We start from the raw sequence: 17511 nt of genomic DNA, 5'->3' as shown, positions 1-17511 counted from the left end.
AGCTCTTGTTTGTTATGTCATCACTTCAGGAGACATGCTCTCTCTCTCTCTCTCTCTCTCTCTCTCTCTCTCTCTCTCTCTCTCTCTCTCTCTCCCCCCCCCCCCCCTCTCTCTCTCCCCCCCTCTCTCTCTCCTCTCTCTCTCTCTCTCTCTCCCCCCTCTCTCTCTCCTCCCCCCCTCTCTCTCTCTCTCTCTCTCTCTCTCCCCCCTCTCTCTCTCCTCTATCTCTCTCTCCCCCCCCCCTCTCTCTCTCTGGTGAATACATTTCTACAATGGCTGTTAGCCTAATACGCTGTTTAATTAAACAGGTGGGAACATAAGTGGAGACGGTTAGCAGGTGTTGCCTGAAATGTTGCAAAACACAGATCTACACACACTACCTACAAGGCAGTGTGTGTGTTTAATAGTTTTACCTCAGTAGAGCCCAGACGTCAAGCTGTTAACTTGCTGACCCAGTCTCTCTCCATCGCTGTGCTGTCTCTCTCCTTCTCTCTGTCTCTGAGAGCTGCCTGCCATTCACCACTCAGCCCTTCTTAATTTAATGAACACTTATCAGCCCACAATTTGTTTAAACATGTATTCACACCACTAAAGTCCTCGTAACAATAGTTTTTTCACCCTGCTCCAAATTGGGCTAATTGATAGCCTTTTAAAATGATAAACTTGTATTAGCTAACACAACGTGCCATTGGAACACAGGAGTGATGGTTGCTGATAATGGGCAACTGTACGCCTATGTAGATATTCCATTAAAAATCAGCCAATAGAAAACCCTTTTGCAATTATGTTAGCACAGCTGAAAACGGTTGTTTTTATTAAAGAAGCAATAAAGCTGCCTTTCTTTAGACTAGTTGAGTATCTGGAGCATCAGCATTTGTGGGTATGATTTCTTCTGAAACTCGTCAGTCTATTCTTGTTCTGAGAAATTAAGGCTATTCAATGCGAGAAATTGCCAAGAAACTGAAGCTCTCATACAACGCTGTGTACTACTCCCTTCACTGGCTCTAATCAGAATAGAAAGAGGAGTGGGAGGCCCCGGTGCACAACTGAGCAAGAGGACAAGTACAATTAGACTGTCTAGTTTGAGAAACCAATGCCTCACAAGTCCTCAACTGGCAGCTTCATTAAATAGTACCCGCAAAACACCAGTTTCAACTTCAACAGTGAAGAGGCGACTCCGGGATGCTCAGAGTTCCTCTGTCCAGTGTCTGTGTTCTTTTGCCCATCTTAATCTTACATTTTTATTGGCTAGTCTGAGATATGGCTTTTTCTTTGCAACTCTGCCAAGAAGGCCAGCATCCCGGAGTCACCTCTTCAATGTTGACGTTGAGGACACGTTTAAATGTCTTACTCACATCGGCCATGTCTTACTCACGTAGTCCTTGTTAGCAGGCCGTGACGGTGGCACTGTGCTATCCTCAGAGCGGGCAATTTTCTTTTGGTTGGTTTTCTTTTTGTAATCCCTGATTGTCTGTAGACCCTGCCACATACGTCTCGTATCTGAGCCGTTGAATTGCGACTCCACTTTGTCCTTATGCTGACATTTCGATTGTTTGATTGCCTTGCGGAGAGAATAACTACACTGTTATATTTGGATGTGACAATCCCAGATGTCTCTCTGGAAAGCAACCCTTGCTCTAATTTCATCTACCTTGTTATCTAGAGACTGGGCGTTAGCAAGTAATATACTCGGAAGCGGTGGGTGGTGTGCGTGCCTCCGAAGTCTGACCAGAAGGCCACTCCGTCTACCTCTTCTGCGGAGACGTTGTTTTGGGTCAGACCCTGAAATCAGTTCAAATTCCTTGGATCGTTTGAACTAAGGATCTGCCTAGGGAAGGTCGTATTCCTGGTCGTAGTGCTGGTAAGTTGACGTCGCTCTGATATCCAATACTCCATCACTCTCCTTCTTGGTCAAATAGCCCTTACACAGCCTGGAGGTGTGTTTTGGGTCATTGTCCTGTTGAAAAACTAATTATAGTCCCACTAAGCACAAACCAAAAGTGACGGCGTATCGCTGCAGAATGCTGTGTAGCCATGCTGGTTAAGTGTGCCTTGAATTCTAAAATAAATCACTGACAGTGTTCCTAGCAAAGCACAACCAAACCTTAACTCCTCCTCCTTCATGCTTCATGGTGGGAACCACACATGCAGAGATCATCCATTCATCTACTCTGCGTCTCACAAAGACACGGAGGTTGGAACCAAACATCTCACATTTAGACTCATCAGACCAAAGGACAGATTTCCAGCGTACTAATGTCCATTCCTCGTGTTTCTTGCCCCAAGCATATCTCTTCTTCTTATTGGTGTCCTTTAGTAGGTTTTTTTGCAGCAATTTGACCATGAAGGCCTGATTCACGTAGTGTCCTATGAACAGTTGATGTTGAGATGTGTCTGTTACTTGAACTCTGAAGTATTTATTTGGGCTGCAATTTCTGAGGCTGGTAACTCTAATGAATGTATCCTCTGCAGCAGAGGTAACTCTAGGTCTTCCTTTCCTGTGTTGGTCCTCATGAGAGCCAGTTTCATCATAGCGCTTGATGGTTTTGTGACTGCATTTGAAGAAACTTTCACAATTCTTGAAAAGTTCCAGATTTACTGACCTTCATGTCTTAAAGTAATGATGGACTGTCGTTTCTCTTTGCTTATTTTAGCTGTTCTTGCCATAAAATACTTTTACCAAATAGGGCTGTCTTCTGTATACCACCCCTACCTTGTCACAACACAACTGATTGGCTCAAATGCATTAAGAATGAAAGAAATTCCACAAATTAACTTTTAACAAGGCACACCTGATAATTTAAATGGATTCCAGGTGTCTACCTCATGTAGCTGGTTGAGAGAATGCCAAGAGTGTGCAAAGCTGTCATCAAGGCAAAGAGTGGCTACTTTGAAGAGTCTCAAATAAATGTTGATTTGTTTAACACTTTTTTGGTTACTACATGATTCCATATGTGTTATTTCATAGTTTTGATGTCTTCACTATTATTCTACAATGTAGAAAATACAAAAAATAAAGAATACCCCTTGAATGAGTAGGTGTGTCCAAACTTGTTGACTGGTCCTATATATATATATATGTGTGTGTGTGTGTGTGTGTGTGTGTGTGTGTGTGTGTGTGTGTGTGTGTGTGTGTGTGTGTGTGTGTGTGTGTGTGTATAGTTGAAGTCGGTAGTGTACATACACCTTAGCCAAATACATTTAAACTCAGTTGTCACAATTTCTGACATTTAATCTGAGTAAAAATGCCCTGTCTTAGATCAGTTAGGATCACCACTTTATTTTAAGAATGTGAAATGTCAGAATAATAGTAGAGAGAATGATTTATTTCAGCTTTTATTTCTTTCATTACATTGCCAGTGGTTCAGAAGTTTACATACACTCAATTAGTATTTGGTAGCATTGCCTTTAAATTGTTTCACTTGGGTCAAATGTTTTGTGTAGCCTACCACAAGCTTCCCACAATAAGTTGGGTGACTTTTGGCCCATTCCTCCTGACAGAGCTGGTGTAACTGAGTCAGGATTGTAGGCCTCCATGCTCGCACAGGCTTTTTCAGTTCTGCCCACAAATTTTCTATAGAATTGAGGTCAGGGCTTTGTGATGGCCACTCCAATACCTTGATTTTGTTACCATAAGCCATTTTGCCACAACTTTGGAAGTATGCTTGGGGTCATTGTCCATTTGGAAGACCCATTTGCGACCAAGCTTTAACTTCCTGACTGATGTCTTAAGATGTTGCTTTAATATGTCCACATAATTTTCCCGCCTCATGATGCCTTCTATTTTGTGATGTGCAGCAGTCCCTCCTGCAGCAAAGCATCCCCACAACATGATGCTGCCACCCCCGTGCTTCAAGGTTGGGATGGTGTTCTTCGGCTTGCAAGCCTCCCACTTTTTCCTCCAAACATAACGATGGTCATTATGGCCAAACAGTTCTATTTTTGTTTCATCAGAGCAGGGGACATTTCTCCAAAAAGTAAGATCTTTGTCCCCATGTGCAGTTGCAAACCGTAGTCTGGCTTTTATATGGAGGTTTTGGAGCAGTGGCTTCTTCCTTGCTGAGCGGCCTTTCAGTTTATGTCGATATAGGACTCGTTTTACTGTGGATATAGATACTTTTGTACTTGTTTCCTCCAGCATCTTCACAAAGTAATTTGCTGTTGTTCTGGGATTGATTTGCACTTTTCACACCAAAGTACGCTCATCTCTAGGAGAGAGAACGCATCTCCTTCCTGAGCGGTATGATGGCTGCGTGGTCCCATGGTGTTTATACTTGCATACAATTGTTTGTACAGATGACCGTAGTACCTTCAGGCATTTTGAAACTGCTCCCAAGGATGAACCAGACTTGTGGATGTCCCCAATTTTTTTCTGAGGTCTTGGCTGATTTCTTCTGATTTTCTCATGATGTCTAGCAAAGAGGCACTGAGTTTGAAGGTAGGCCTTGACATACATTCACAGGTACACCTCCAATTGACTCAAATGATGTCAATTAGCCTATCAGAAGTAGAGGTCGACCGATTGTGATTTTTCAACTCCGATACCGATTATTGGAGGACCAAAAAAGCAGATGCCGATTTAAAACATAAAATAAAAGAAATCAAAAACACACCCAGCTAACTAGCTAGCCATTTCACATCGGTTACACCAGCCATTAGACTGATAGGCTTGAAGTCAAAACAGCGCTGTGCTTGTGAAGTGCTGCTGGCAAAACGCACGAAAGTGCTGTTTGAATGAATGCTTACGAGCCTGCTGCTGCCTACCATCGCTCAGTCAGACTTCTCTATCAAATCATAGACTTAATTATAACATAATAACACACATACATACGAGCCTTTGGTCATTAATATGGTCGAATCCCAATTATTATTTCAGTGAAATAAGGACCCGTTCTGTATTTTATCTAATGGGGGACATCACTAAGTCGAAATATTCTTGTTACATTGCACAACCTTCAATGTTATGTCATAATTATGTAAAATTCTGTCAAATTAGTTCGCAACGAGCCAGGCTGCCCAAACTGTTGCATATACCCTGACTCTGCGTGCAATGAACGCAAGAGAAGTGACACAATTTCCCCTGGTTAATATTGCCTGCTAACCTGGATTTCTTTTAGCTAAATATGCAGGTTTAAAAATATATACTTTTGTGTATTGATTTTAAGAAAGGCATTGGTGTTTATGGTTAGGTACAGTCGTCCCAACGATTGTGCTTTTTTTGCAAATGCGCTTTTGTTAAATCATCCCCCAACGTTGCATTGATTATATGCAATGCAGGACACGCTAGATAAACTAGTAATATCATCAACCATGTGTAGTTATAACTAGTGATTATGATTGATTGATTGTTTTTAATAGTATAACTTTAATGCTAGCTAGCAACTTACCTTGGCTTCTACAGCATTCGCGTAACAGGCAGGCTCCTCGTGGAGTGCAATGAGAGGCAGGTGGTTAGAGCATTGGACTATTTAACTGTACGTTTGCAGGATTGGATCCCACGAGCTGACAAGGTGAAAATCTGTCGTTCTGCCCCTGAACAAGGCAGTTAACCTGTTATGGCTGCAATCCCGATATCGGGATCGATATGACAACTAAATCTCATAATTACAATTCCTAAAACATACATATAATTTTAAAGCTATTCTCGTTGTAAATCCCACCAAAGTGTCCGATTTCAAATAGGCTTTTCAGCGAAAGCACTACTTTTTAATTTATTTTACCTTTATTTAACTAGGCAAGTCAGTTAAGAACAAATTCTTATTTTCAGTGACGGCCTCGGAACAGTGGGTTAACTGCCTGTTCAGGGGCAGAACGACAGATTTGTACCTTGTCAGCTTGGGCTACCCTGCCGCCACTAGGCTACCCTGCCGCCCTACAAACGATTAGGTTAGGTCTCCACCAAACCACAATAAGCACAGCCATTTTCCAGCAAAATATAGCATTCACAAAAACCAGAAATAAAGATAAAATGAATCACTATCCTTGAATTATCTTCATCAGATGACACTCATAGGACTTCATGTTACACAATACATGCATGTTTTGTTTGATAAAGTTCATATTTATATAAAAAAAATCTGAGTTTACATTGGCGCGTTAGATTCACTAGTTCCAAAAACATCAAGTAATTTTGCATAGCCACATCGTTTCTACAGAAATACTCATCATAAATGTAGATGATAATACAAGTTATATACATGGACTTATCGATATACCACTCCTTAATGCAGATTTCAAAAAAGTTTTACGGAAAAAGCAACCCATGCAATAATCTGAGACGGAGCTCAGAACAGTAGCCAAATTAGCCGTCATGTTGGAGTCAACAGAAACCAGAAAATACATGATAAATGTTTCCTTACCTTTGATGAACTTCATCAGAATGCAGTCCTAGGAATCCCAGGTCCACAATAAATGCTTGATTTGTTCGAAAATGTCCGTTATTTATGTCCAATTAGCTACTTTGGTTAGCGCGTTTGGTAAACAATTCCAAAGTCACAAAGCGCGTCCACTATAATGTGACAAAATGTCCAAAGGTTCTGTAACAGTCAGTAGAAACTACTGACTGTTACAGAACCTTTGGACATTTTGTTTTACGTTATAGTGGACACGCTTTGTGACTTCAGAATGTTGTTTACATATATCTTGAATAACGTTCCAACCGGAGAATTAGAATGACTTCAGATGAGCGATGGAACGCAGGTCCTTCCCCTGTGAATGCGCCTGGTGAAAGCATGGTCCACTCATGGCTGTGGTGACTATTTCCTGTGTCAATCGACCCCCCTTCACATTAGAGTCATCAGACAAAGTTCTATTGACTGCTGACATCTAGTGGAAGGCGTAGGAAGTGAAAACTCATCCATATCTTGCTGTAATTTCAATGAGACCATGGTTGAAAATCTGCCACCTCCAGAAAAGAAAACAGGAAGTGGAATTTCTCTTTTTTAATGAATCGGCAAAATCGGTGCCCATAAATACCGATTTCCGATTGTTAATGAAAACTTTAAATCAGCCCTAATTAATCGGTCGACCTCTAATCAGAAGCTTCTAAAGCCATGACATCCTTTTCTGGAATTTTCCAAGCTGTTTTTAAAGGCACAGTCAACTTAGTGTATTTAAACTTCTGACCCACTGGAATTGTGATACAGTGAATTATAAGTGAAATAAACATAAGTTTATAAGTCTGTAAACAATTGTTGGAAAAATGACTTGTGTCATGCACAAAGTAGATGTCCTAACCGACCTGCCAAAACTTTAGTTTGTTAACAAGAAATTTGTGGAGTGGTTGAAAAACTAGTTTTAATAACTCAAAACCGTAGTTTCTTACCTCTAAATTTATGGAGTGGTTGGAAAAACTAGGTTTAATGACTCCAACCTAAGTGTATGTAAACTTCCGACTTCCAACACACACACACACACCTGCAAATGACTGGAGAAGGAAAAGTACTATCTGTCTCTGTATGTTTGTCTGTCAGTCTCTGCCTCTCTCACTGTCTGTCTGTCTGTCTGTGTCAGTCTGTCTCTTTTTTTTCTTAGGCATGTCAGTCTAGAGTAGACTATAACTATTACCCTCCTCTCTCTCTCTCTCAAACCTCTCTCTTTCTCCCTCCCTCTCTCTTTCCCCCGTCTCTCTCTCTCCCCCTCTCAAACCTCTTTCCTTTCTCTTTCTCTCTTTCCCCTCTCTCTCTCGTGCTCTCAAACAGTGGTATGCCAGTCCAGACTATAACCTGTTCAGTCCGTACGTGGAGCACCGGAGGCTCCACCCCACCCAGCCCTTCTACGTCCTACACCCGAAATATGTGTGGCATCTCTGGGACGTGATCCAGGGCAACACCCAGGAGACCATCCAGCCCAATCCACCCTCCTCTGGGTTTATAGGTGAGACTATTGCATACACACATTACGCTCACACACAAAATCACACACTTACACAAGGGTTCTATAAAGCCGTCTCTGTGGTTCTAATGTTAACGTTAGAGAGTGTGAGATGCGGCCAGTCGACCTCTCTATGTTGTGTAATAGAGTGCTTGGAGCCATGTTATTATTATAAAACAGCCATACAGGACCCGTCCTATAGCACCACTCATTGGCCTATTAAAATCGAAAAGCGAAAAGCGAATGTCATCATCAGAACAATGTAATTATTATAATATATTACAGTCCTCCTGTCACCTCGGGGTCCAGTCGCCATGCCAACGACATAAGTGTGTGTGTGTGTGGGTGGGGGAGTTGGCATTATGTGCAATTTTCTATGCCCTAGATACAGCAATTATGACAATAGGTAGGTGTGTGTGTGTGTGTGTGTGTGTGTGTGTGTGTGTGTGTGTGTGTGTGTGTGTGTGTGAATCCTGTTTGTTCTAATTCTCCTGAGCCACCACCTTAACCTGCTAAATTATAGTATTTGACCAGAGTAAACCGTCTGGACCAGCTAAATCATAGTATTTGAACAGAGTAAACCGCCTGGACCAGCTAAATCATAGTATTTGACCAGAGTAAACCGTCTGGACCAACTAAATCATAGTATTTGACCAGAGTAAACAGTTTGGACCAACTAAATCATAGTATTTGACCAGAGTAAACAGAAGACAGACTGTTGGATGCCATCTAGGAGCTGGTCCTTTATGAGCACTTGATTGATTGGCCTTCCATATTTCTCTTTGACTTAGTTTAATGACACTTGATTGTCTAAATTTAATGGTGTGTGTGTGTGTGTGTGTGTGGAGTAGATAATGCAGACTCCAGTGGGTTTTTAATAGCCACAGGAAGTTGACGTGTCTTCTGCTGTAACTCCCCAGACTCCCCTTCTCCCGACCTCTTAAGACAAGTTATTTCTGAATAGATTATGCATGCATTACTGTTACAGGGCGGTATTTTGTGCTGCGGTGGGATTTGGGTGTTGTTTAGTTATACGGTAGTCGTTTAGACCCATTTGGGGGGAATGATGTCTCAAAGATGTTATTGTCCCCAGTGATGTGGTGGTATATTGCAGTGTGATATTACATATTGTTTAGGTCATTTAGTCAGTTTGGATTGCTCAGTAGACCAGTGAAACAACAAATCACACAAACACAGAGAGACTGAATTCAGCACTTTCTTTGTACAGGTTTGCATGAAGGGGGCGGGAGGGGGGGGGCACAAGATGTGGAGAAGGGGGGCACCCCAAACGTCACACATTAATTCATGAATTGAAGGCCAATTCTTCCCAATCAAAATGCTGGCAGGTCCGGCAAAGTCCCGTTCCCCGTATTTGAAATCCATGTAGTTCCTCAATAGAAAAGTTCAAGATCACCCACAGTCACCAGATCGCCCACAGTCACCATAGCCCACCAGATCTCCCGCAGCTGCCAGATCACCCACAGCCACCAGATCACCCATAGTCACCAGATCACCCACAGCCACCAGATCACCCATAGTCACCAGATCACCCACAGCCACCAGATCACCCACAGCCACCAGTGTAGCAGTCACCAGTATCCTTCTGAGCTGAACTCATCTATTTGCTGTAGAAAGTAGTCTTTGTTCTCTTGATAAACTTCCAGTCTTTGTAGCCTTTACCATCTCTTTACTGGATATCCCAATATAACATACCTAATATATCCCATAGCTTATTGCACTTTAGTCCGTGGCTGCATCTTATTCCACTTCTTTCCAGAGCCTTATGTGGTCACTACTTTTGGGGAATAGGGTGCAATTTGAGGCACAGCCTCAAACGCTTTCATCAGTCTTCACAGTTCGGACAGCACTGAGGCTGGGAGTGGGATACGCACTGTGTGTGTGTGTGTGTGTGTGTTTGAGGCGTAGGGTCGGAGTGTGTGTGTGTGTTCGAGGCTTGGGGTCGGAGTGTGTCTGCGTTATCGAGATGTGGGGTCGGAGTGTGTGTGTGTGTTCGAGGCGTGGGTGTGTTTTGTGGTTTGCCAGTGTGTTGAGCGATGGTATTTACAGCAAGACAAGCAGACTGTCAATAGAGCAGAGTGACATCAAATGGTACACACACATAATTCATACACACACACATAATTCATACACACACACATAATTCATACACATACACAGAGTCCATACACACACACACAGAGAATCCATACACACACACATAATTCATACACACACACACACACACTCATAATTCACACACACACACAATTCATACTCACACACATACAATTCATACACACACACATCATTCACACACATACAGTACATAGAATTCATACATACACACAGAATTCATACATACACACACAGAATTGACACACACACAATTCATACACACACATACACAGAATTCACAGCCACACACAGACACAAATTTCATACACACATACACAGAATTCCTACACACACACAGAATTCATACACACACACATGCACACACATACACAGAGATACACACAATTCCTCTTATGCATGCAGGACACATGCTCACTATATTACACCCTCCTCCCCATACACTCACATAAACGTACTTTCTCTTGCACACACATGGACAATTTCTCTCCCACATCCACACACATGCACAGGTAAACACAGCGATCAGTAAACAAATCGAAGTGGCTGGGCACGAGCAGAGGAGAGACCCCCGAGGGTATTTATGCATGGGGCTCGGAGCGTTCACGTTGTGATGGTCTATTGGTTTGCACAGTACACCGCTCAGCTAGCTAGCTACTGTATCATCATCCAACGGTCATCATTCACTCTTCCCCGTTGGTCATCCCGGCGTGCCTGCTCAGGAAGTGACCTCGGGAGGGTTGTTGCGCTCAGTGGCCGGGGTGCTGCAGCCATGGTTGTGGATACCAGTGGAGACCTGGGCGGTGCACGCCACCGTGTTGCTGTAGACACGCCGGTTGAGCTGGATGACGGTGGTCTTGGAGGGCATGGAGGAGAGGCCGTTCTCCGTAGAGCGCCGTTCACACCGGAACAGGATCAGGAAACACCTGTAGAACTGAGGAAGGGAGGAGATATTAGTGGGGAGGGAGAGATTTGAGGGGGGGACAGGTAGGGCAGATATGGCAGAAGGGGGTGAGGTGAGCAGGACAGAAGGAAGAGGTGGAGGGGAAGGCTGTTGCTACAGCAATGAGAAGCAAAAAAATATCATTATTCATCTTCTCGTTTTGCTCATTTTGGTTGCATGAACCAACCAGGACTCGTACATGGAGATCCTTTATCATTGTCTATGTGCTCCATGTTTCTATTGTTCCATGTTACCATGGCAGCTGATGGTTCTATGGCCTGTATCATGCAATTTCTCTGGGTTGTAGGAACAGAGTGCTGATATGTCACTTCTATTCTTGGCAAATAACACTTCATTTGCACTTTGATTATTTGGTGACCTTCTCCATTTTGTGTCTATAGCAACAACACACACACACACAACAGGAAATGAGGTAGGCGGAGAGGAAAAGCCCCTCTATGGACCTCACTGCATCAGCAGTATAGCATCAAAGACAGTACAGTGTGAAGATAGGCAGAAACTCCTTCTCCAACAGAATTCCCAGATCACACTTGTAGGCGACGTCATGGCGACTTTAGCTAGCTAAGCTCATGCACAGAAACACCTCATTGAGTCCAACGGTTGTGTGGCGCCGAACTCGAATGTGCAGGCCATCAAATCAAAGACACTCCTTTGCTATTACGTTGGTTTTGATGATAATTAAAATGTCAGATTACTACAAATCTTGTGAAAGTGACAATGACAGTTTCGCCTACTTAAAACATTGGCTGGAATCTTTGCATTTAGATTTAGAGAAAATGATCAACTAAGGAGTGTGAAAACGGGGATGGATTTGGGGGTATCCAGACTCTAGTCTCTGTATATATATATATATACACACACTACCGGTCAAAAGTTTTAGAAAACCCCTTGAATAAGTAGGTGTTCTTATTTTTCCTACATTGTAGAATAATAGTGAAGGCATCAAAACTACGAAATAACACATATGGAATCATGTAGTAACCAAAAAAGTGTTAAAACAAATCAAAATAGATTTTATATTTGAGATTCTTCAAATATCCACCCTTTGCCTTGATGACAGCTTTGCACAATCTTGGCATTCTCTCAACCAGCTTCATTAGGTAGTCTGGAATGCATTTCAATTAACCTTGTTAAAAGTGGAATTCCTTTCCTTCTTAATGCATTTGAGCTAATCAGTTGGCTCAGTGATTAGTGGTATACAGAAGATAGCCCTATTTGGTAAAAGACCAAGTCCATATTATGGCAAGAACAGCTCAAATAAGCAAAGAAAACAAGAGTCCATCATTACTTTAAGACATGAAGGTCAATCAATACGGAAAATGTCAAGAACTTTGAACATTTTTTCAAGTGCCGTCGACCCAGAGTTACTGCTGCTGCAATGTAGAGAATAGTAAAACAATAAAGAAAACCCCTTGAATGAGTAGGTGTGTCCAAACCTTTGACTTAATTCCTATCATTTCTAATCTACAATGTTTGTTTGGTTACAGTCATTTCTGTTAATGCATTCAATATATTATTATTCCAGTATTTTACTGTTCTTGTTGTCCAAGGGGACACATTGTTTTTCAGAGTGCACAACCTATGCTACACTTGTGAGAAACACGTTTTGGTTTATTTCATTCCATTTACAAGCTTTGTCAATTTAGTCATTGTCTTTTGTTTGAAGCGCTTCTGTCGAGTAAGGACACGCCCCTGATTACGCATAGAAGTAAACCTATAGTGTCCATTTGAGGATCTGATGATGTTTCTGATTGGCTTAACGCACCACCACTAATGAGCTGTGGTGCTTCTCAAAGTCTGTTTTTACATCCATTGAGAATTACAACAGTTCCTCAATGTATTTGAAACATCATTCCAGCTCCCTCCCTTTCAATAACCACTCAGCATGAAAGAGAATAATGTCATGCTCTGATCCAGTGGAAACATCATAAAACAGGCCCCTGATGACCTCTTATCCCTTGCGCAAATAGCCTACAGCTGTGTCTGTAACGAGCTCACTGGCTCAGGAAACTCTTGAGGGCCCAGAATATAAATTAGCTAGCACCAGCTTTAGGCCAGACCCAAGTTAATAGTTGATACAATGTTCGTTGCAGACAGGCCATGTGTAGCCAATGTGATTTTAGAGGATATTTATTTTTATCAGGATATTTTCTATCTGCAGTCTGCAATGTTTTTATTTGTTGGCTTTATTGGCTATTTATACATAGTTGGTAATGGCAATACGTTACTTTTTAGGTTTGTATCATTTTCATTCATTTTCATGACAATGAATTTGAGTTACGAAGGCATTATTATAAATTAAATGAAACTGTTCCATGAAAATGTGCCACAACTGGCACGCAGGAAGGTAGAAATGGTAAGATAAATTGGCATTCCAGGTGAGAAAGGTTGCTGACTCCTCATGCAGCCTATAACCGACAACTTCAGGAGAGTGAAGGCAGAATCTGTGAAAGCCAATAGGAGCGGGAGAAGAATAGTCTGGTTAGGTTTTTTTCTTCTGCTTATCTTGATCTTTGGCTCCCTCTTGAGTCATTTGTCTTATTTCATCTAACAGTGCGCTTAAAGCATCAAACAAGCTCAATACATATATAGTTGATTTTATTAATGTCTATGTATGTAAAAATGCACATTTTAAAATTCCTACCAATCGATTCGTCTAAAGAACAGATGACTTTTAGTCGATCAAAAAAAAAATTCGGGGAAAGCTTAATGGATCGTGTGTTTTGTGGAATTTGTAACTGTGTGTATGCTAGAATATCTAACCCCTCATGCGTTGCCCTGTCATTGTAATTACAGGCATCCTCCTGATGATGGCGCTGTGCGAAGAGGTCCATGTGTACGAGTACATCCCCTCGCTGCGGCAGACAGACCTGTGCCACTACCACGAGCGCTACTACGACGCTGCATGCACCCTGGGGGCGTACCACCCGCTGCTCTATGAGAAGAGTCTGGTGCAGCGCATCAACACAGGCCCTGTGAGAGACCTGAAGAGGAAGGGCCGTGTCACCCTCCCCGGCTTCAACACCGTCAACTGTGAACTCTGAACTAGGAAGCCACACATGGAACCACCATGACTCCACACGTCTGAGGGAAAACGGTGCAATAAGAACCCTCTGGACTCTGACCTTAGGGGGAATCCAGAGGCAACCATGTAGAACAATGGAGAACCTAAGCCATAGCCCCTCTGTGTGGGATGGGATCAAACTGAAGGGTACAGCCTAACTAGCCTAACTACACAAGTCAGGATTTATCAACAGAACCCACATCGGTCAAAACCTTGCCTTCCTCAGAGGCAGGGTTGGGTAGGTTACATTCTAAATGTAATCAACTACAGTTACTAGTTAGCTGTCTAAAATTGTAATCGGTAATGTAATTTTTGGATTACCCAAACTCCGTAACGTAATCTGATTACTCTCAGTTACTTTTGGATTACGTAGAAGAAGACAAAAAGATCCATCAAATGCATTTGGTGTGTCATCATAGTGGTCTTTGATTGGTGGTCATCATTTGGTGTGCCATCATAGTGGTCTCTGACTTGTGGTCAGACTCGCTCAGGTGGAACAAACTTAACCTTGCCCCTTTTTTTCAATGCTTAATTGAATGTCACTGAGAAAACAGAAAGGTATCATAATGTATTTTTTCGCAAACATCCTTTCTAAATTAAAAAGTAATCCAAAAAGTAATGAGCTAGTTTTTCAAAAGTATCTGTAATCTGATGATAATATTTTTGCTGGTAACGTAACTGATTACAGTTACCAGTTGTTGTAATCAGATTACATTCAATCAGCTACTTTTCAACCCTCCTCAGAGGGTTAACAAGCCCAAGACATGCCCAATATGACCACCTCTATCTCTGCCATTGCTGAGCCGGAAGAGAGAAGAGCTGTCTAGGGTAGCAATAGAAAAGTGTTTTTAGATAGAGAAACGTTTTTGATATATTTGGATGTTTTTTGCTGTTGTGAAGCGTTGTTTCTCCAGAGCTCTGGTTGCTCTTCTTTCTTAAAAGGACAGTCCACGTTTTTTTTAATGGTGGTTGTTTGTTTTTTAATGGTGGGTTATGGCTCTCATGGGGTGGTAAATTAATGTTTAAGAAAATTAGCAGTGGTCCGCACTGAATGTCTCACACACGTCCATATCGAACACACACTTTTGAAAAGGTACAAACTCTGCGTCCACCAGCCACAATCCCGACAACATGTAACACACCTGAAGTTGTATTGGAAATGTACCTTAAAACAATACATACACAACACACACCTGTACATACAGGCACACTGGAACTACACCAAACCCTCTTCGCCTTTTAAGTATTATCTAACCAAGATGGAGGTACATTGTTTTTGATCTACAACTGTCACATTTTGCTGTATTTGACATTCCTTAAATGTTATTTTCTATTCTTATTTGTTGTTGTCAATGATTTTGAGTGTTGTTTGCTGCTACTGCGCTTTATGTTACTCTCCTGTCCAATCCCCAAGCTTGACTACACCGGACCAGTTGCCAATAAACAGATTGTCACACTCCCCACTTAGCACTTTAAGACTGGCTAATGACAGGCTGCCACTTCAAGGCTGCCACTTCAAAGGCATGTCTGGTGGGTAGTTGGGTACCAAACCCTGGAAAAAACATTGGTTGCCCATTCTTAGTTTTAATCCAGTATACCAAATGATGAGAGGCTAGTGGAAAGGACCTAGGGGGTAAGAGAAGGGACTTACAAAAGGTTCTCAAAACAGCTATAACCCTGTGCCTAGTGGCCAAAAGAACACTGGGTTGCCTTTCAAAACACCCTCAGACTGATTATTCACATATGCCACCCATTTAGCTGCAGTGTCATTGTTGAACTTTTTGTTGCTTATTTCATTGTTTAATAGCTGAGATTTAAAGAAGCCTGCTAATCCGCCCATAGCTCAAACCGCCCTGTGGTCTGTTAGTGGCGAGTAGGAGAGATCTCTAGTCAAACTCCCATACTGTCCAGTGTCCACCCTATGCCAAAAGGCAATCTGTCTCTTTAAAAGCAGCTGTAGCTACTGCGCTGATTGACCTGTCACTTTGAATGTAATCAAACCTCTCCTTAGGGCATTTCTCTCTACGAGCACTACCCTGACTGTGTGCCATTTGATGGAGTCAAGAGAATGAGAGTTTCAGTCTGCAGGGTTCAGTAGCTAGACTGCCTCCCAGGCATACAGCATAGCGTAGTCTAGTTCTACCTTGAGACTATCGTTCATTATGTCTTTACCGTCGTCATTTTGACTCAATACTCCAATATTGGTCTGAAATGACTATTTTGCCTGAGCTTGCAGCAGCCTGCCCTGGTGCGCTGCCGGAGGACATTTCTTATCATGGCAGGGATTTCAAGCAGTAATATCTCCAGACTCACTTTGTGTTTTAATGGCTTTGTTATTTACGCTGACTCTGTGCCAGACTTGCCTACAGTACATTTCAGCTTGTGTGTGTGTGTGTGTGTGTGTGTGTGTGTGTGTGTGTGTGTGTGTGTGTGTGTGTGTGTGTGTGTGTGTGTGTGTGTGTGTGTGTGTGTGTGTGTGTAAGGAAAGGAAAGGAAAGGAAAGGAAAGGAAAGGAAAGGAAAGGAAAGGAAAGGAAAGGAAAGGAAAGGAAAGGAAAGGAAAGGAAAGGAAAGGAAAGGAAAGGAAAGGAAAGGAGATGGGGGTTTTCTCAGAGACCTAGTCTAATAGTTTGTTCTGTAGGATCAATATCTGGCCATGCTGGAATGGACAATGGAGGCTCAGTTGTTTCCAACCACAAATCCGCTTACAACTACTAAGCCTCACCTTTATCCCCAGCTGACCCAATGAAAACAAACAGATCACGTACTTGTCCATCTAACCTATTTGTCACTGTAGTTCTCTCTGTAGCAGCCAGCTAGTGACCATTCCCTGGCCAGGGAAAACATGGAAGGGGTTGATATTGGCAGTCAGTGACAGAAATAAGAGATGTGTGTCAGCGTTTGTTATTCTGTGCCGTGTTGCTATGCCCTTGCTCCAGGAACCATATGCTTAACCAGGGTTGCATAAAGGAATTTATTCAGTTCTACACATGGCAAACAAACGCTGCTTGTGATAAACCGAGGCAACTGTTGTTGTATTCAGGTGATAGAAGAGAGACCGAACAGGAATACCATTTAGAGGTAGAGCTGTTTTAAATCTGTGATGTGAAGGCTGTGTCGGTATGAGGGGAACTCTGATGGTTCTTTGCAATTTTTTGAATTTCTTGTAGTATTGTATGTTCTTATTACATTGAATGTTGTACATTTTTTATAAATTGTGTTCATGCAGGGCTCCCTTGGATAGAGTCCTTTGTATTCAATGGAACTCCCTGTAGAAATAAAGGTTCAATAGTTCGGGGAGCTAATGCAAGTTCAGGTCTCAGGCAAGGTTACTCAGCACGCAAGCGTGGTTCCAAATAACTGTTACACCGGCACCCCAGGCAAGCAAAATATCACACCTGATGGAAAGAAAATGTTGTCTTTGAGGAGCCAGACGCACCGCTGTGTCGTATGATCGCCTAGGGCCAACCTCTCACTGA

At 42.4% G+C, this 17511-nt stretch overlaps 2 protein-coding genes across 2 annotated transcripts in view; one reads left to right on the top strand and one right to left on the bottom strand.

Moving 5' to 3' along the window:
- st6gal2a (ST6 beta-galactosamide alpha-2,6-sialyltranferase 2a) overlaps positions 1-16470 on the top strand; it is a 69649-nt gene extending 53179 nt beyond the window's left edge. The window contains exons 5-6 of the mRNA XM_020460942.2: positions 7701-7875; positions 13766-16470. Coding sequence (XP_020316531.1) covers positions 7701-7875; positions 13766-14013 — 423 coding nt within the window. The 3' untranslated portion in view covers positions 14014-16470. The remainder of the gene's footprint in view (positions 1-7700; positions 7876-13765) is intronic.
- The window catches only part of tmtops2b (teleost multiple tissue opsin 2b), a 49452-nt gene continuing 41015 nt past the window's right edge, over positions 9075-17511 (bottom strand). The window contains exon 4 of the mRNA XM_031800336.1: positions 9075-10939. Coding sequence (XP_031656196.1) covers positions 10724-10939 — 216 coding nt within the window. The 3' untranslated portion in view covers positions 9075-10723. The remainder of the gene's footprint in view (positions 10940-17511) is intronic.

The sequence above is a fragment of the Oncorhynchus kisutch genome, linkage group LG2, assembly GCF_002021735.2.
Source record: "Oncorhynchus kisutch isolate 150728-3 linkage group LG2, Okis_V2, whole genome shotgun sequence".
NCBI classification, from domain to species: Eukaryota; Metazoa; Chordata; class Actinopteri; order Salmoniformes; family Salmonidae; genus Oncorhynchus; species Oncorhynchus kisutch.
This window is presented reverse-complemented; position numbering and strand designations above follow the sequence as displayed.